Here is a 20,965-nt window from a genome sequence, read left to right as displayed (position 1 = left end):
GGCTTGAGGAAATTCCATTAATTCTAGAGCAGCATTTCTGGATTATCTGATTCTTAGCTCACTCGTGATACTAATGTACTATAGATTTTACCACCTTTCCTCAATGGAATTCACATTTTAAATGTGAATTCCATTGAGGAAATAAAGGCTGAATAAAGGATGAAATTAGTCTGGGTTGTGGGCCTTCCCTTAATGCATAACATTAGACATATCCGCAAGGAGATGTGTTTTGCATTATGGGAGATACTGCGATAGGAGTGTTGGTATCTTGCTCCACCTTTGCAAGGAGTGTTCTGGTGTTGTACCACCTTACCCCAGTCCTGAAGATACTTTCAGGTGCAAACTTTGCTTGCTCACACTTTGATAAGGGATTAAACTAAATTTATTATAAAAATGGAGAACTTGTTTTTATCTGCCTGACTTGACAATTTTTGTTTGTTTGTTGGTGATTGTTCTGCATTTGTTGGCAATGAAGCATATGCTGGTCTCATTGCCTCTAGTTGCTCTGGCTGTAATTCCAAAAAAATCCACTTGTATCACAGTTGGAAAAAATAAATAAATAAATAAATGAGAAGGATCGTGTTGATATTGGATTTGAACATCTACAAATAGTACTTTGTAGGAAAGACACTAGAAGAGAAGTTATCTCAAACAATAGCAATGGATGGCACACGAAATCAGGAAAAAATTATTTTGCAAGTTTTGAGTTTATAACTGTGGATAGGTAAATAGCTACTGCTTGTATTCTTATGGATTGTAGGGTAAGGCAGAATTATTCACTGTCAAGTATGTAATATCAGGAGAAAATGCATGCAGAGTAACATTAAGTATCTTTATGAAGAAGAAAGGAAGTTTTTTAATAAGTCTTTATTATTCAGCCTAACTCAATTACTGATTTTTATGAGGTACTGTTCCAAATCTGAAGATTGTATTCAAAGTTTAGTTGGAATAAAGTTCCTTGGAGGTAATAGTTCTTGAAAATCCCTTTTACAACAGAGTAAACCTGACTTCTTGGTCGCTTAGAATGATACTTATGGGATATATTTATAGCAAGAAAGATTGGAGATTAAAACTACCTCAGGGAGAGGAATCTTTTCAGTAGATTTGGATAGTATTGCTATGACATGGAGAAAAGAGTTTTTCTGATGAGATATATGACAGGATTAATTATTATTATTAATTTTTAGCATTGGACATTACACTGGAGATAACACTTTATTACAATACAAATGGATATTCTAAATGTTCAGATGCTTCGACTTGCAACTATTTCAAGCTGAATTCAGATATGCAGAAAAGTTGGTATTTTTATTGAAGGCCAGTTGGATGTGTTTATTTCTGATTTAGTACAGCACTGATATGCTTTGAGAAGTTTATATAAGTGATGAGAATTTTGAATGGAATAGGGAATAAATGTTTTCATACCAATAACTGAAGACGTGGAAACAATCCACTGAAAAGACAAGTTATCAAAGAAAAGAAATTGCACTAATGCGTAAACTGCAATAGTAAGAATGGGTACAGTCATCTTGGTAAATGGCCTTGAGGAAAAAACAACAGTCATTGTCTGATCTGAATTTTTTAACTGTAAAATCACTGGTGTGGAGTGAGGGAGTGTTGGTCCTTTACATTTTTTTAATGTAATGACAGATATTTATAATTGTGATGCTGAACATAACATTCACTATGAACATGCACATGCGCCTGTGCGAGAGTATGATTTTAAATAAGAGAACTGTATTAATTTGGTGCTGACCAATAGTTTTTAGAATGTTCTTTCTAAAATTGAGTAATTTATTCCCCACTTTCATAATTCTTGGACCATATGAGTGATATTTTTTTTTAATTCTGCTCTTTTGGCTCAAATATGACAGAATGTGACTATATCTTGTTCCCATCAGTATAGGCTTAACAACTATAGTAATAGTCACCATCCACTTTACCGCCACAGATAACTCTACACTGGACACAAGCAGTTCTCCCTGTAGTCTGAAGGTCAATTTCAGTGAAAGTGTCACTTCTAGGAATGAGCATCAAAACTTTAAGTACTTTTGTTCATTAAAGAAAGTATGTGACTTGAGTTCAAACATGATTACAACTTTTAGTAGAAGGAAATTACCAAAATGGCAGTATATGATAAATTTGAGTGCAAGAAAGTCCTCGATTTGCTGCATAATATTGCCAGAGTAAGAAGTAATTAAAGAAATGATTTAAAAAATGATATACCAACACCAGTGAATGAGCTAACAAAGGTATTTAATAAAATGGGAAATGAAACAAAAGTGTTAAAGGAACATCAGTCCATAACTAAGCCATGCTAATTTAGCTCATCCTGCTTGACTGTATTCATAAATCATTAACACTTTGAGTCCTATCGATGTAAATATACATCGATTGTGTGTGAACCCAGAATCCCATCGATGTATATTTAACTAAATTAAAAATTCTGAAAATAACATATGCTTGAAATTTATTATCAGACTGTACTGTAGTTAAATTTAAACCTTCAGTTTCATAATCTATGAGGATAGTTAACTTTTATTAATAAAAAAAAAGAGAATTTATATTAATATATTGTAACACCTGCCCATCAGCTGCATCACGTATGATCGCACGTGTTCATGTTTATATTACATCACATCGTCATAACTCTGGCTGCTCCAATCTAAACAATATAAGGGATTCACGACTCTTCTTGTGACCCGAGAGATTAGTTTGAATGGGCATACCAGGACCCAGTGGTGCCCAAAGCATTAGATGATTGGGCAGACAGTGATCCAGAACAAGAAGAAGCGCATCTCCCCACAAATGTGAGCTCTGAGTTCAGTGACAGTGACGCAGAACTTCGAACGACAGGTGACCAAATTCGAGGCTGTCCAGCGAGTCATTTGCGATCTCATGCGAGGTCATGGCATACGAGTATCAGGGAGAAGTGGCAGTTGGCAACCAAATGACTCACAGTTAAACTGGAAAAATGAGGGTACTATGCAAGACATACCTTTTTCATCAGTACTTGGTGTATCTTGTGCATCCAACATGAATGAAAATTTATCCACTTTTCAAGCTTTTAAAATATTCTTAAATAACAATGTTATATCTGATATGAAAACTGAAACAAACCAACAGATATGCTGCACAACAACTTGCAGCAGAAAAAAGGAAAAGGCCATTACCTAAACATTCAGTCTTCTCAAGATGGAAACCTGTTACCATATCCGAAATGAAACGTTTTCTGGCAATTATTTTGCACATGGGCTTTGTTAGGAAACCTAGAATTAGGGATTACTGGTCTACCAAACCTGCTTATGATTCAAAATTTGCCTCTTCCCTCCAGATATCCCTTGATCGCTTCTTTTCTATTCTGACTTTCCTTCTTCTCGATACCAATGAGACGTACATTCCTAGGGGAAATCCTGGACATGACCCTCTGTACAGACTTCGTCCAGTGTTCAATAAACTTCTCAATGATTTCCATACTTTCTCCACTCCAGATGAACTGAAATTTGATGAAGGGATTTGTGGCTTCAGAGGAAGAGTACATTTCAGAGTATTCATAAAAGGGATACCTGAGAAATATGGCATGAAACTTTTTAAGCTGTGTGAGGTGAAATCTGGATATGTCTGTACAGCTGAAGTCTATACAGGGAGGACTGATAAGAAAGGTTTCAACTCTTCTTTCAATGTTGTGGACAGACTTGCAACTTCATATTACAATGGAGGCTATACTATCTACATGGATAGATTGTTTTCAAGTCCAAAACTCTTTGATCATTTATGGCAAAATGGTACCAAAGTTGTTGGGACAGTTATGCCAAATAGATGTGAAATGCCAAAACAGGCTTTTCAACAAAAACTGAAGAAAGGAGAGTGAGTATCTAGACAACAAGAACACCTGTTAGCAGTGAAATGAGGAATGTTTGAGATGTCTACATTCTGTCCACCAAAAATACTGATGAAATGGTGGAGACTGATATGAGAGGTCAACACCAGAAGACAAAACCAGCTGCTGTTGCTGACTACAATAAATTCAAATTTGGAGTGGATTGTAGTGATCAGTTGTTGTCATATTACTCCTTCCTTTGCCATCAGAAATGGTGGAAGAAACTGTTCAACCATATCCTGGAGTAGACGATTTGAGAAACACGACCCATTGCATACGACCTATGATTGAGCATCTGCAATGATCGCTAATTTATAAGTAGTATAGAAATAGAAGACATGACACAACATAAATAAAAAAAAAAATTTACTTAGGAAAAGATTTTTGGAAAATTTTTAGTGTTTTTTCCTTTTTCTTTGGGGGGGGCAGAGCCCCTTCGTCCCTCTCTGAATGCACCACTTGTAGATATAATATTTGGGTTTATTTTCTTTGCAATAGTAACCTTTAATAGAGCCTACCATTGATCTATAACGATATTCTGTTGGTTTAGAAGTCAATGCGCATAGCAGTCTCCAGTTGCCAATTACACTCAGAACTGTATCATGTGACATCTTTAACCGGCAGAACACTTGTAACAAGTTCGCGGAACACCAGTTAAGAACTACTGCTCTAGACCAGCACTTCCCAAACTGTGGGCCACGGCCCCCTTGGGGGCCGTAGGTTTTGTTGAGGGGGGCCGTGAAATAATGAAAACAAATTTAAAATGTTTTAAGACTAAGTATATTTTTTTTTTATTTTAAAAGAAACGTATTTAACTTTTATTATTTCTTTTTTGTTATTTTTTATATTTTAATGGAAAAATTCACACATTGGTGTTGGTTCACAAACTTTGCTTCCTGCATATTTCGGCACTTAACGAATATTAGTAAATATTGCTTATTCATATGTTTCATTTCAAAGCAGTGGTTAATTCTATTTACTTCGAATGTTCTCCAGGGAAGTTCCAAATCTTTCTGTCCCTTTCATAATGCGTTCATAATCAGGGACTTGATATTGGCTTTATGTTGATATTGACTTTATATACATATCAAAACTCGTTTTATATTATCACTGTCATCCGAGCTAGTTTTCTGTTACCAATAAAAATTTCGCATATACTTCACACATGAAAAAAAGCTTAAACAAGTTCATGTGGGGATATAGTAACTCGCTTGCAGTGGTAAACAACATGCCCTCCCTAAGAGCCACTATACTGCAGAGGCAATAAAAATAAGTACTTTTATTATGCCAGTGAATAAGGTATGAGGAGTCTGTGTAATATATTTCTCAACAAATAGTGCAATTAGAGACAACTGGGATAAAAACACTAATTAATGAATCACATGTCCCCTCATACAGAAACTATGCTGTATAGACTGAAACAAAACCATATGTTGCATGGGCAAACATAGTATCTAACTAAAAACTATTGTTATCAATTAGATGTGTGAGTTCGATTTCCCAAGGCAGCAATAAAATTCAACCGAACATGTTAAAATTCGTAAAAGTGTTAAAACTAAGTAATATATATATATAATGAATGTTATGGCAGTTTCACATATGGAATTCGGTTGAAGAGAGGTCGCATTTCAACTCAATTATCAGCTATGCTTTTATCTTTCGGTTGTGCAATCTTTTGTTAATACCACACCAATCATATGCATGTTTTAATAAACAGACTGCCTTTGCTGTCTGTTTTGCGTTAGGCATAATTACCGTAAAAGGAGAAAAGTCACAAAAGTGAAAAATGTCCCTTGTCCTGGGATTCCCGTATTCAGGTAATATTCACTAATTTCATGTTATCAGTCTGTGGTGTGTCAGTATTGGTAAGTGGTGATATTATTTGATCTATTCTACGTTAAAAAATTTAACCCTGAGATGGATAAGTGGTTGATAAAAAAAAATTTTAAAAAAATCCCGCGAACAATCAGAAGAAGCAGAAACAGACTAAAATAAAAAAGGACAGTATTTCATATTTTACCAGAACAGACCGTATCGTCTTCAGAACCAAACGGTAAGAGGCAAAAAATGTAATATATGCATTTGATTTTTGCAATATTCGCTGTGTATGTTTTGTATTGAATATAAATACAATAAATATAATAATAATATATCTCTATTACGATTTTTTTCGAGGGGGGCCGTGAAATATTTTAATTTTTGCGAAGGGGGCCCTGATATCCAGAAGTTTGGGAAGCACTGCTCTAGACCATCAGTATATCCTCCATACAGATGGTCTACAGAATTTTGTGTAGATAAATTAATGTAAACTTATATTTTCTGTTTCAAGTTATAAGTTTCCATTATTAGTGCATTTATAGTATGTAAAAAAAGCAAAATTGATTCGCTGTTTGTATAAAGTGGTTGTGCAAATGTAGTAGATTTGCTTGTTAGTTGGACTGAAAATTAGTATTACAGTTTAATATTTGTATGTTTAAATTGTATAGGTTGAAAAGACTTATTACTAAGTTGACTGAAAATGTGACTTTTTACTGCTTTCAAGCAAAATGCCATCAAGATAACATGTATTGGTGGCAGTTTCCCTTACTTCATGACTGAAGTGGAACTGGAAATATGATGGTTGCTAGAGTGTGAGTGAGTGAAAAGAACATGGTTGCAAGTAAACAGCTGGAGAGAGCTGTCAGAGAGAGAGATGTTGAGATAGGGAAGAATTTTTGGAATGACTTAAAAGTTCCATGACTATTAGTCTTTCCCAAAGAAAGATATTTTAAAAGCTATTTAGCTGTTATGTTACAAAAGTAACTGGAGTATCAATTGATGAAAAAGTTATAGGAACTTTAGAACTGGATAAATGGAGTTTCTCACATAGAAAGAGAAATGTTTATTGGATGTTAAAGGTTCCATTAGTGCAGTAATTTAACAGCTGTTTCAGCAGATACAGCAAGTTGATTTTTAAGTGTTCAATCATTTTCCCTTGGGAATCCTTCATTTTTGTGGGATTTTTTTTTAGAAGGGATTGAAAGAGGAATGCTAGATGGTGTTCTAATTTGAGTTCTTCATCAAGTGTGAGTTTTTCGCATGTCTAACTGAGATTTAGGAAATCAGCGGTTATTTTCTAGATAAACTGCTTTTCAGCAAAAGAACTGTTTCCACCAAAGAAATAAACTGTCCCCCCCCCCCCAAGGAAGGTCCAGAGAGTGTTAGTACAAATGCTATTTTTAGCTGGTATAATTTTGTACCCCCAAAAAACTAGGTAAGATGTGATTTGTTTGTCTTTTTAGATTTTAGGACAAGTTTCTGTTGTTGAGGTGAAGCTCAGAATATTATACATATTTAAAAAAAAAAACTCAATCTCCAAGAGTTGGAAGCTCCATAACATAAAAATTATTTACGACTTCGACCAATAGGAGACAACACAAGTACACCAAAGACAGAAACACCTAATCAACATGACATAGCCTCCACACTTCCTCCACAAGTTCCGAAGATGACGCTCTGTCGAAACAGATCACACCCTGTTATTCCCACCTCTGACGTTTTCCCCATCAATCCCTCCTCTTTCCTCAAAAAATAATTTATATCTTCAGATCCTTTTCTTGCCCCCCAAACGCTCTCCACCCATCCTTAATAATAAGAAGAATATTATACATATAAAAAAAAAAAAAACCCGTTTTTTTTCAAATAATTCTCCCACATTACTTTTACCCTCACTTTCTCCAAATCCCCTTCCTTTAACAGCAGATGAACGCATATTGCTGGGATAAGGAGACAGAAAACAACATCCAAAAAAGGTATTTCCGATTTTTCCTCCAATATTATTCTCATATATTAGTTTTATAACACTTCAGTAATGCCCTAAGATCTGAGTAAAGAGCCAATGACATTTTAAGAAAGGGGTACTCCTAAACGAAAGCAGGCAATATTAGCCGTTAAAATAATATTTTTAAAATGTATCTTAATATTATTAAATTGTTTTTCAGAAACATAACATTTGATTGAAGACTAGATATTATTACAGATATGAAAGTAGTGAAGAAATTTAAGGGAGTGAACAAATAATATCTGGCCAAATGATATTAAAAATGAGACATCAGAAATGTACCTGACCTTATTAATATTCAAGAATATATGATCAGAGTTAATATAAGCTGTTAGCTAAAAAGAGAATGGCAGATAAAAGATGAAGTCAAAGGTAAATTGAAAATCTAAGGTTAAAAAAGAGACTAGGTTATTATATTGATACAGTTTGCAGCTTTAAATGAATGAATTCTAATAGCTGATCAAACCAAGACCTTACAAGTAATAGACCAGTTATGCTCCATGTGCCTATGCCAGAAAATGATCATGGGTTATAGTAACAATTGGATAATCTGATAATCCTGCTTTAGAGAGATACCATGTGAATTTTTAAAAAAATTCTAGTAAAACGAGTTGTGATCTTTGGCCACAGACATAATTTGTTATAGTGGATAGTGATAAAAATTGATGTAGTCATTTGAAACATCAATATCTTAGTGGGATTTGAACCTGTGGCCTATAGTTTGAATAGCAGAGACATTATCATTCACTTGATTGTCTAGATTAGTGGTTCCCAATCTTTTTTCACTTGTGTGCCCGTTGGTAGCCCATTTCCATAAATTATCCTTCACATTAGCAAAATGTTTGTAATTAATATAATTGCTATTATTTCGAATTTATATATTGTAACTGTAAACAAATGGTCCAAACTTTAAATATATTAATTCGAAACTAATATGTTTTGAAATAATATTTATAAAACACAACAAATATTTTATACACAACAGATGTTCAGTGCATTCCTTGAGCTTGTTTTGAGTCACATAGTTTTTTGAAATCAGGTTCAACTGATGTAAGATACAGTCTTAAAATCTGGAGCTGGATTTAGCTTACTATGGTGCTTATTTTTATAAAGGTATAAGAAGAGAATTCTCTCTCCACCAACTTTGTATTTGCAAATCGCAAGAGAAACTTAAGTGCCTTATGAGAAAGCTGTTCATATTCTCTTCTGATGTCAACCCAAAAGTTAATAAGGTTTTTTTCTTTGAATTCATCTTTTAACACGTTCATTGCCAAGCTGAAAATTGGAATTTCGTGTGGTGGCCATTTTTTTTTTACTTGATAGCGACGTCCACGCGATAACGCGTGATCGGACGACCAACGAGAATGTGCAGCACGCGATATCGCGTGATTGACAATGAATGTGTTAAAGTAGTATCAGTCGAAAGTTCAGTGAACTTCTCTTTTTCCTTGATTTGATAATCTGATGGTGCAGAAGTATTTTTCTTCAAAGGGATTTATAGTCCAGTTTTCTCTTCTCCAGGTTTTGAGAAGTACTTCTCGAAAGATGATTTTAAATCTTTCAAGTGTTCTGTTATTTTCTCACTCATTTCCTGGAAGAGCTTGTTTTCAGATAGGAAATTGTGTAAAGTTTCAAATATCTCAGGTTGGCCTTTTTCAATATATTACCTCTAAAAATCTAAATTTTTAATCGTCATCAAATTCCTGATATGTACCCACAAGGGGTGTACAGGATATGATAGTACCATATGAAAAAATTACATCATTACTAACTTCCTATCTACAATTTTCCTCCAAATCAGTCTGTTACTTGTCAAGACTCCAACATTATCAGATCTTATATTTCTATTGTGTAAGGCACTTTGTACTGCATCAATCCACCTATATCTAGGTCTTTCTCTGGGTTGTTTTCTTGCCAACCTAGCAGAGAACACTTGTTTTGCTAATCTTTCCTCTTCCATTCTGTTTAAGTGACCATACCACCTGCTATTAGCTCTGCTAATGCATTCCTGGATGCTGACAATGTCAAGTTTTTTCCTAATATCCTTGTTTTTAATATGATATTGCCATCGATGCCATCTGTTCACGCCTCTAATCTTTCTAGGACTCTCATATCTGCGGTCTCTAGTCTTTGGTCAAGTGTTTTACTTCTGATCCAGTTCTCAGATCCATAAGTTAAACGGTTTGAACGTTGTCTTGTATACAGCTAATTAAGTGTGTTCTGACTAATTTCTCTCTTATTCCATATGAATTTATTCAATTGACTTCCCACCATACCAGCTTTGTTGATTCTGTTGTCTATTTCCATATTTAATTTACCATCTTCACTAAAAATCTTGCCTAAGTAGCTGAAATGTTTTACTTGTTCCACAGGTTCTCTGTTCAAAACACAGTTGATATGTTCAACCATTCTACCTATTTTCATTGTCTTTGTCTTTTTATTGTGCACTACCTACCAAATCTATTACAACAGTTATTCAATTTGGTCAGAGAATCTTGCAAACTTGTAGCGGATTTATTTAGAAGTATAACATCATCCGCATAAAGCAAAGAGCTGACATTTACATCTCCAATTCTGATATCATGTTTAACACCACTTTCCTTCATAATGTGATCCATATAGATAATGAATAACAGAGGGGATAATGTACATCCTTGTCTCACACCGGATTTAACATTAAACCCTCTTCCTGTAATTTCTTCAATTCTAACTGCTGACTTACAACTCAAATAAAGACTTAAGTTTTGCTTGATATAATGCCCCATTGACACCATATAACTGTAGTGTATTGAATAGCTTCTCTCTTGGCACCTTGTCATATGCCTTTTCCAGATCTACAAAACTTAAATACAGATCTTTGTTATATTCCCATGCTTTCTCAACTATTTGTCTTAAAGTGAAGATCTGATCCTGACAGCCTCTGTTTAGCCTGAATTCAGCTTGTTCTTCACCAAGCTTTTCTTCCACAATTCTTCTCAACCATTTCTCAAGTATACTTGCATAAATCTCACCAGGAACACTCAGTAGGGAAATACCTCTGTAATTCTCACATTCAGTTTTATTTCCCTTTTTATATATGGGTACTATTAGAGCTCTACTCCAATCATCAGGAATTCGTCCCTCTGTCCAGACCTTCTGAACTATGCAGTGCAGCCACTGTAAGAATTTTATACCACCATATTTCAGTATTTCTGGTTGAATATCATCTACTACTGCTGCCTTTCCACAATTCAAGCCTTTGATGGCTTTTTCTATTTCAAGTATGGATATGTATTCCTGACTGTATGCCTGTTGAGTGTTTTTTTACCACTGTGCTATCACTGCTTGTTTCATTTAGCAATTTTTCGAAGTAATTACTCCATACTTCAAGGATATCTTTTCTTCCATTTTGATGTCACTTTTATCATCTCTAATTCCTTTTACAGCACTCTTTCCTCCATTTCTGAGCTTCTTCAACAACCTCCAGAATATTTTCCAACCTTCTTGATATTTATTTTCTATGTTCTTGCTGAAGTCCTCTCATGACTTTTGTTTAGCTAGTTTTACATAGTTTTCTTAAATTTGTCTCTGTATTCTCTTAAGAGGAACAAGCTGACTTATTTGCCAGGAACTTTTGATATGCTTTCTTCTTTTCCTTCACTGCCTCTTTAACTTACTGTGTCCACCAGGGTGTTCTGACTTTTTTATCCTTGCAGACAACTTCACCACATACCTTTCTGGCAGAATCAATCAATGTTTTCTTCAGAGTTAGCCCCCCCCCCCCCACACACACACTCTGCAGTTTTCGACATCGCAGACTGAGGAAAAGCCACAACACCCAGAAAAAGGTATGTGCAATTTTCTATTCCTTAGGCTACATATACTTTTTAGTACATCTACACCCATAATGCCCTAAGAATCCATGAGTAAATATCCAATGACATCTAAACAGGGGTACTCCTAAACTGAAGCAAGCAAAATAGCTGTAATTATAATGGGGATCTTTATTTTTAATAGGATGATAAAAGAATTTCTTCAACCACAAGGTTGGTACCATATAATTTGTATAAATTATTTCAAAACAGATTTAAAACTTTCTCTGAGTAATATGTTGAATATGAACAAATGAAAATATGATCAATCTAAAACTAAATATTAGATTTTATAAAAAAAAAAATTCTTTTAAAAAAATCAGTTTTTTATATCCATGAAGATAGGATTATAACAGAATTATTAATATTCAGAATTGATAGAGGTACAACAGATGCAGTATTCACCATAAATATGTCAGATTTCTTAAGAGTAAAAGCCAATTCTATTCACTTGCTATTATGGTAGAAAGAATATTTTATAAGTAATTTATTTATTTATATGGGATCCCCCCCCCCCTTCCTCCCATACCTCATCCGTCGTGTGGTTGAACTCTCCCAATGAGGGATTAAATATGTATTTATAACTTTAAATCCATGTGTGTTCTGAGGGACGAAAAACCCAAGTTTCTAACTCACCTTTACTCGAAAGAGACCAGTAAATGTTCCTCATGTCATGAATAAGAATCAAACCACCCAGGTCTTTCCAACCAAAGGGCTTCGTCTATACTCAGTGAGCTACGGAGGCTCTATAATAAGTAATACCAGGTATAAATCAGTCTAGAAATATGAAAATTCTCTATATTATTTCACTTGTTCTACTTTTGCAAATCTGCAAAAGGTCTAAATGAAATACCATAATTAATCATCTGTTGAACAGTTTGGTATGATAAGCTGAAGCTGAGCATACATATAGACACAATTAGTGTCTATATGCACCCCCCCCCCCCCCACACACACAGATTGCATGGAATCAATTAAATACTTTATGTACACGTGTGCGTGTTCTTAATTGCCCACTTTTTTTGTACAGGTGCCTAAAATTCAAAAATTTTAAGTTCAAATGTCTAGATATGTTGTATCTCTTCAAGTTAAATGAAGTTTATTACATTGCAATCTCATGACAGCAGACATTTTGAGACATAACTCTATTATAGTTTGTTCTAGCTGTTTGTTATATGAAAATTTCTTTTGATTAACAGCATATTCTGCAGACTTTGGATAAGGCATTTCAGTAGTTTGTTAAAATGAGAGGGTTGATTATAAATGTACTTGCTATCATGACAGTCACCTCCATCAATTGATTTAATTCATAATTACTTTTTCCCCCCCTCCCTGCCATAGGTTGCTTCTGTGTATACTCAAATCCACAGACTTTAGAATATATTCGTGACAGCCTTGAAAAGACGCTTTTGTCTAATTTGGAACAAGAAGATAGGTTGCCATTTCATGGATTGCCCATCGTAATACTCTTTGCTGCTGATGCAAGTATTAATGAAAAAGATCTGATGTTCCTTCGAGAAGAAGGACAAAATAGGGCTAAAAGGTATGCTTCATTAAATTTTAGTATACATTTCAATAGTTCACTTCTGCTATAAAGAAAACAGTAACTTAAAGGCTCGGATGTTTTGTATCTTTATTTGAATAGAAATTTTGGTATGAACTGTAATATTATTTGTTTATTTATGTTTATATTTCATTATCCACAATGATTAACATTATGAGAGTTCTTGTGATTTTAACCATTAACAGGTAAAAGGACTTGCAGAATGCAACTTGATGGAATCAGTAATCATAACATTAAAAATAAGTAGGTGTAGAATTATTATCATGCTTTGGTAAATTAAAATCTTTCTAAGTTGCCTCATAATCACAAGGAAAGAATTTTGATGAAGCAATATAACCTGAAAGCAGTAGGGTAGATGGATACAACTGGTATGAATTATGTCTAAGTAATAATGCTTTCTAAATGTAGATGTTAATTTTCTTAAAACTGTTCTGTTTCTTAACACGTTCATTGCCAATCACGCGATATCGCTTGATGCGAGTTCTCACCAAACGGCCGATCACGTGTTATCGTGTGGACATCACTATCAAGTAAAAAAAAAATTTGGCCACCACACGAAATTCCAATTTTCAGCTTGGCAATGAACGTGTTAAAATCATCTTTGATATCCATAAGATGCATATTGGTTTATATTAAGATTTGATCTATGAAGAATCTCCTTGTAAGAAGTTTGATAATTTCAGATTACTTAGAACTGTGATGAAGCATTGTTATTTGTTTCTTCCAAAATCATGGACCATAGATAAAATATGTTCAGCCAAGTCATGCTACCAGCTTTGAAGAAACTGGATTTAATTCATATGTGCTTCAAGTCATATTCAGTAGTATGCCCAGTTTGTTCATAACGGTTCAGGTCACACTGTATGAAAAGTCCATGGACGTATTTTATCATTAAGTGTATTAGGATAGAAGATATTTTTCCACACAGGTGTAAAGGATTTAGAAGTAACTGATGTGGCATAATGTAACTCATGATCACTTTGGTCAAGAATGTTCTGCCCACAATTCATGACTCCATTCATTCACTGTTCCAAGCAAAGAATAGTCTTATCCTTGCTAACCATACTGTTATTCAACTTCCACTGTGATCATGAGTCATGAAAATCCCTTTATTAACTCGTGTTTGTATCATATCCTCTTTTTTTTTCATAGGAAATACCACCAACCCATTCACCCCTTTGGTCACTTTCCTCTGAATCCTCTCCACCACTTCCACATTTCCCCAAAAAGCCACTTGATCAAATTTATGCACAGTAGTTTAGATCTGGGAATATCAAACTTGGAAATATGAACTTTGATATTTCCAAGTTTGACGTAACATTCAATTGATCCATTGATCTATTTAGCATACTTTTGCAACATGTCTCTGTAAATTAAAGATACCGAGAAATTATATACTTGGTTTATTCCTTTATCCAAGTGTAACCAAACAAAGTTTGCACCTGAAATATTTTCGGGACTGGGGAAACTCGTATAAGGAAGCTAAGACTTCACATCACTTGCCTTAGTATCCCATAATCCAAAGCACATATCCTTGCAGAGACATGTATAATTCTATGCATTATGATCGAAGCAATGCAGAACTCATATTTCCATATGCCACCAAAAGGTGTCGCACCTTATTATTAAATTACTCTGGATTAGAGACAGATGTTGGAATTTTTTTCCCACTTGGTTAGATTATAAATTATATATTTAGTTTACTCCTTTATCCAAGTGTAAGCAAACAAAGTTCCAACATCAACAACAGTGGCAAAGGTGGACTGAGTTCTCATCATTTTCCTTAGTATCCCATAATGCAAAGCACATTTCCTTGTGGACATGTATACTGCAATGCATTATGGGAACAGTCACTACCCAGACCAGTTTCGACCTTTACTAAGGTCTCTTCAGTGGGAGTCAGTCCCAGAGCTGATACCAAGGTTGAAGCAATGCAGAACTCATATTTCCATATGGCAGTTGCCAAAAGGTGTCACTCCAAATTATTAAATTACTCTGGATTAGAGACAGATGTTGGAAGTTTTTTCCCACTTGGTTAGATTATAAATTATATATTTAGTTTACTCCTTTATCCAAGTGTAAGCAAACAAAGTTCCAACATCTGTCTCTAATCCAGAGTAATTTAATAATTTGGAGTGACACCTTTTGGCAACTGCCATATGGAAATATGAGTTCTGCATTGCTTCAACCTTGGTATCAGCTCTGGGACTGACTCCCACTGAAGAGACCTTAGTAAAGGTCGAAACTGGTCTGGGTAGTGACTGTTCCCATAATGCATTGCAGTATACATGTCCACAAGGAAATGTGCTTTGCATTATGGGATACTAAGGAAAATGATGAGAACTCAGTCCACCTTTGCCACGAGTTTCCCCAGTCCTGAAGATACTTCAGGCACAAATTTTGGTTGCTTACACTTGGATAAAGGATTAAACTAAAAATATAATTTATAGGAATGCGTTAGCAGAGCTAATCTTAGGTGGTATGGTCACTTCAACAGAATGGGAAAGGAAAGATTAGCAAAAACAAGTGGTCTCTGCCAGGTTGGCAGGAAAAAGAACCAGAGGAAGACCAAGATATAGGATGTGGATATAAATTTTTCATGTAGTGCTATCATATTTTGCACAACCCTTGAGGGTACATGGCAGGAATTTGATGAAGATGGAAAATGGATGTCAGTTCAATGTCAGTAAATGTGAAGTCTTTCACTTCAGCATGATTAGGTATCCAATGTTGTATTATATTGGTGGGGCTTGAAATATTATATTGGTGTTATGCTTGAAAAAACTGATAAGGCTAGGGACCTTGGATTGTTAGTAGATAGGAATTTGAAGTTCAGGGGCCATGTGGCAAAAATTGCAAATACAACTCAAAAGATAATTGCAATGCTGAAACGAACAGTCACATGTAAAGATATGGATTCCCTTTTGCCTCTTTACTAGGCCTTGATAAGACCTCACTTGGACTATTGTGCACAGGTCTGGTCCCTTGTTTCCGTTGTGATTCTGATATATTGGAGTGAGTGCAGAGGAGAGTGTTAAAAATGATGTCAGGATCATTCCATCATTATGAAGATAGATTTAGAATTTGTAGACTGCAAACAGGAGAAAGAGGGGGTGACTGATTGAGACTTACAAACTTCTGAAAGGGTCATACAGGATTTCAATTGATGGAATTTTTCAATTTATGGAGGGTGCAGAAAGGACAAGAGGGCATCCTTAGAAGCTGAGAATGAATGTGCTAAGAAGGGGTTAAGGGCTAGATTTTTCTCTCATAGGGTAGTGCATGTTTGGAATGGATTGCCATTGGATGTTGTGAGTGCAAGCAGTGTGAATGAATTCAAGAATAAGTATGATATCAGGTGTGTGTGGTATCTGGCCTCCCTCAATGAGTCCCTGACTCCCTGGTGGTCTCTCTTAATAGTAATAATAATAATTTATTGTACTTACCAATTTCTAATTGTCATAATAATTTCGATAGTTCTTTATTGTGATTCACATTTGTCAAGCATACTGTGATATTAGTTATTCATTATAAAGAGTAAGGATGCACAGAATATTCACTTTTGCTTTAGTGTGTTTTTCAGATATTTGGCTTTATCTCAATCAGTAGAAAGATTAGGTAATCGTACAGCTGAAGCAGGAAAAATTCCAGTTACATTGACTATAACAAACACAACCAGTCAGGAAAAGCCCTCCCTTATCTTGTTTGACCGTTCAAAGAGAAGGATTCCACGGGTAGTGAGTAAACTCATTCCACAGCAGAATTTCTCAGAAAATTCTTTGGTCACTAGCTACCAGCTTATTCCTTGAAAAAGTTTTTTTCTGAAGTCAGAAATGTTTATGAAGAAGCCACACATATGCTATTCCAAAAACACCAAAAAATTAATTTTCCTACATCATAATTTATCATGAATTTCTTTTGATTATTAAATCCATAATTCTCTATATTTCATAATTCAAAATAAATTCTGTTAATATTTTTGTTATTTGAAGAAACAAGTGCAATATTTGTTCTGAATTTTATGCTGTATTGTGTTCTAAATACAGTGTTCTCTTTGAAATTAAATGATAGTTTCCATTTGAGAATATGATGATCCATCTACATTTTATAGGCCAAATGTAGAAAGAAAGTGAAATTTTGAAAATTTACCATCTGGCATATGAGAACAAGACTGTAATTGGAGTTGCTTTGGCTGCCCTATTTAAACAACACAAACTGCACCTGCTACCCTTATATTCACTTCATATTAATACATCGAAAAAGTTTTACTAGCCTGAAACACCAGGTCAAGTTCAACAAAATTACAATCAGTAGTGAAGACAAAAACTCATTTAATGCTTATAACTAAAGCTGTGTCAGAAAGTTAGATTTATCATAAGTATTCATTAGGTTGGGGTATAATAAAATATTAAACTATAGAGCTGAGAAGCTTATATTTGTCTTGCATAGATATTATAATATACAGTGTTACAGATTCATCTATATTTTATAGCAAAATGTGGAAACAAGTGAAATTAAGAAATGCAGAAAAATTTTCTTTATTTTGGAAATTTACTAAAAGCTTATGAGAAGGTTATGTTCTTATAGCTCACCCACCATTTGTAGGTCTCTCCTTGTCATTTTGTCAAAAATAGTCGATTCATTCACTGAAGGGAAGAAAGAAATGAAGGATGTACGAATTGGTCGCCAACATGCGAAATCACTTGCTTTCTTGTCTGTCGCTGTACTAGTACCAGCTTGATTTTTGTTGTTGCTTTTTTGCATTTTTTTTTATTATTAATTTGTATGATGGATCCAGTACAGTCAACAAGTTGTTAAACGTTTCAGTAGCTCTTGCAAAAGAATATTGAATAATGTGCTGACATTCTGCGAAAAGAATCATCAGAAAGTAGTTTCCTTGTTCCCCTTTCTCAAGTCATAAAAAGTGCAATTGCGGGCATATCCGGGTCGACTGTTAAAAGAATTCGTAGGGTATCAAAAAGTGAAGGGAAGCCAAAATTTAAATCTTAAAAAAAAAAAAAAAAAAATGCCAGAGAAAGAAAACCATTGAAACCGTAGCTTTGAATGATTTTGATGTAGACGTTATAGGAAGAACCATTCACGAATTTTACGTGGTCGAGAAAAGAGTGCCAACTGTTCTTAAATTGATTCCTGTGCTTAAAGAAAAAATTAATTTTCCTTGGAAAAGAGAAACTTTAAGGAAAATACTTCATGAAATCGGATTTTGTTTTAAAAAGTACCAGAATAAAAGGGAACTTATCATGAAGTGAGGTGACATTGTTTTATCTAGAACACAGTATTTGAGACCAATAAGATGTTTCAGGGAGGAGAAAAGACCGATTGTGTATCTAGATGAAACTTGGATTGATAGAAATTTAACTTATGGAAAATGTTGGCAGGCTAAAGAAGAATGTGGAGTGCTACAAACCAGAAATTCCTCGCAACGCATAATAATTTTGTGTGCAGGTGGAGAAATGGTTTTTTTACCGAATTCAAACTTACTATACAAAGCCAATTCAACTACTGGAGATTACCATAGGCAAATGAATTCTACGATCTTCGAAAAGTGGGCAGAAGAAAAACTGATTCCAAACCTTCCTAAAAATGCTGTTGTTATAATTGATAACGCTTCATATCACTCTATTCGATTAAACAAAGTTCCAAATTGGTCTAATAAGAAGCAAGTTATGGATTGTCTCTCTGCAAATAACATTTCTCATTCCCCAGATATGCAAAAAATTAAATTGCTTAATTTGGTTAGAGGAAACTCGCCCACAACTAAATTATTTAAATTCAACATGATGCTCAAAGACCATAGATTTCTAGCTTTGAGGCTATCACCATATCATTGCGATATGAATGCTATTGAGTATGTTTGGGGAGAAGTGAAAAGTTTCATTCGCCATTGCAACGTAACTGGGGATATTGACATGTCAACACTTTATGAACTTTCAGAACAGGCAATTGAAAGTATTACAGTTCAAAACTGGGGAAAATATTGCTTTCATGTCACCTCATTGGAAAATATGTGCTGGGACAGAGACGGAATTATCGAAGAATTATGCGAACCTTTTGTGATCATTTAAGTGAAAGTGATGGCGATTCGAACACCGATTCAGATGACTATGAAAATTAAAAGGATTTGATAATGGTATTTTTTTCCAACATTTTTTTTTTTCATGGGTTTGTTAAGAGTCACAACAAGTCATAAATAATTAATCGGTTTAGGACATTAAAGTGTCTCAGTTCTCTCAACTGTAAGTTAGAATATCTAAGTTCATTTGAAAAAAATTTTGTTTTTATGTATCATTATTTTTATTTTATAGAAAACTTTCTTAAAAATAAACTTAGTTAAATTTTTGTTTTATGCTATACCGTTTTTAATTTTGTTGATACTCTACCTGCATTTTTCCAACTGTTATACAAGCAAAATAGTTACACTTTAAAAACAGCAATGTTCATAAAAGAAAAGCCAAATTTTCCGACCTGTAATAATAAACAAACTCATCCCAGAAGACAGATTGATTACCCTATTATCAGAATGGATTCTCCTTTTTCTGACATGCGCAGAAGTGTCGAAGGATCTCTAATCAGTGGGCAAACTATACAAGCTATCTGGTAAATTTTGAATTATTTTATGCTTCTTTCTACATTTGGCTATAAAATGTGGATAGATCCATAATATCCTCCATTATAATATCTCACTTATTTCAAATTGAAGCATCTCGGCTCTTATCTTAAAAATTTGAAAATTATTATATTTTGAGAAAGCAAAATTTTGTTTTCTCTTTTTATCAAAGAAAATCCTTTCATTTTTGCAATATAAAATAAACAGCAATATGATTTATTAATGAACATTCTTATTTAGTAGCGAATTTAGAATCTTGAATAAAGACGAGAGTTTATGAAAATACAATCCCACCATTGAAGTTACCTTAGCTTGCACTACTTAAAAAATTTTCAAGTTTCTTAAGTAGTGCATGAAATATGGATTGAGCTGTTTATTTTTCAATGCTGAAATGAATACATTTAGGCTCTTCTTTGATAATTACTCACATTCACACCTGGCAATGTCTGCAGGTGCATAACCCCCCCTGGCAGGAACTAGCTTTAGCGTATGTATGCTGCTTCCACATCGGGCAGTCACATTTTCACAAAGCTTATATGGCATGTTGCAATTTTTTTTGGTAGAATTTTCTATTTGTGAATTATCTTGATGATATTGAATATCACAAATGTAATTCAAACTGATTTTTTGCTTTATATAAATTGTGTGCTTTCTGTATCCAGTGACTGCATTATAAACAGCTGTTATATATATTTTCTGGAGCTGAAAATTTGAAAGAGGATATTAGGACAAATGTGTATAGTTAGCAACTATGTTTAATGTTTGAATAAATCTGTTTTGCTTGAACACATGCAGTCTAGTCTCTCTCTCTGTGTATGTGTGTGTGGTTTTGTTGGTGGGCTTGTTTCCATTATGAGTGTCATTCCAGTTGTCTCTAATCACACTCATTGCTAAATATAGTACATAGACTGTAAATGTTTCTGTACTACATTTAGTGATAAATGAAGATACTTGTTTTTCTTGCTTTTGCAGTACAGCATCTCTTGAGATTGGAATGTGTTAATAGGAATATTTTAGTTCCAGTCTTTGGGAACAACACACATAGTAAACATTTATCTATTCATGAATAATAGTGAATACTTTTATGTATAATAAGAAGTAGTTGATCTACCACAAAATACCAGCATATGTAAGATATCTATTATTGCTAAGACAGAAGAGCCATTCACAAAAAGTAGGAATTGTGGAAGTGTGGATAATTCCGATATTGTTCAGATATTAT

The 20,965-nt window shown here is 34.2% G+C and overlaps 1 protein-coding gene across 11 annotated transcripts in view; it reads left to right on the top strand.

The window, feature by feature from the left end:
• RhoGAPp190 (Rho GTPase-activating protein 190) overlaps window positions 1–20,965 on the top strand; it is a 723,033-nt gene that overhangs the window by 300,077 nt on the left and 401,991 nt on the right. For all 11 annotated transcript variants that reach the window (XM_090410500.1, XM_090410505.1, XM_090410503.1 and 8 more), the window contains one exon: window positions 12,893–13,094. In XM_090410500.1, coding sequence (XP_090266626.1) covers window positions 12,893–13,094 — 202 coding nt within the window. The remainder of the gene's footprint in view (window positions 1–12,892; window positions 13,095–20,965) is intronic.

Source organism: Typopeltis vanoorti, chromosome 20 (assembly GCF_054136105.1).
Source record: "Typopeltis vanoorti isolate ZY-2024b chromosome 20, IOZ_Tvanoo_1.0, whole genome shotgun sequence".
NCBI classification, from domain to species: Eukaryota; Metazoa; Arthropoda; class Arachnida; order Uropygi; family Thelyphonidae; genus Typopeltis; species Typopeltis vanoorti.
Note: the sequence above shows the minus strand (reverse complement) of the source record. Positions and strands in the feature narration are given on the sequence as shown.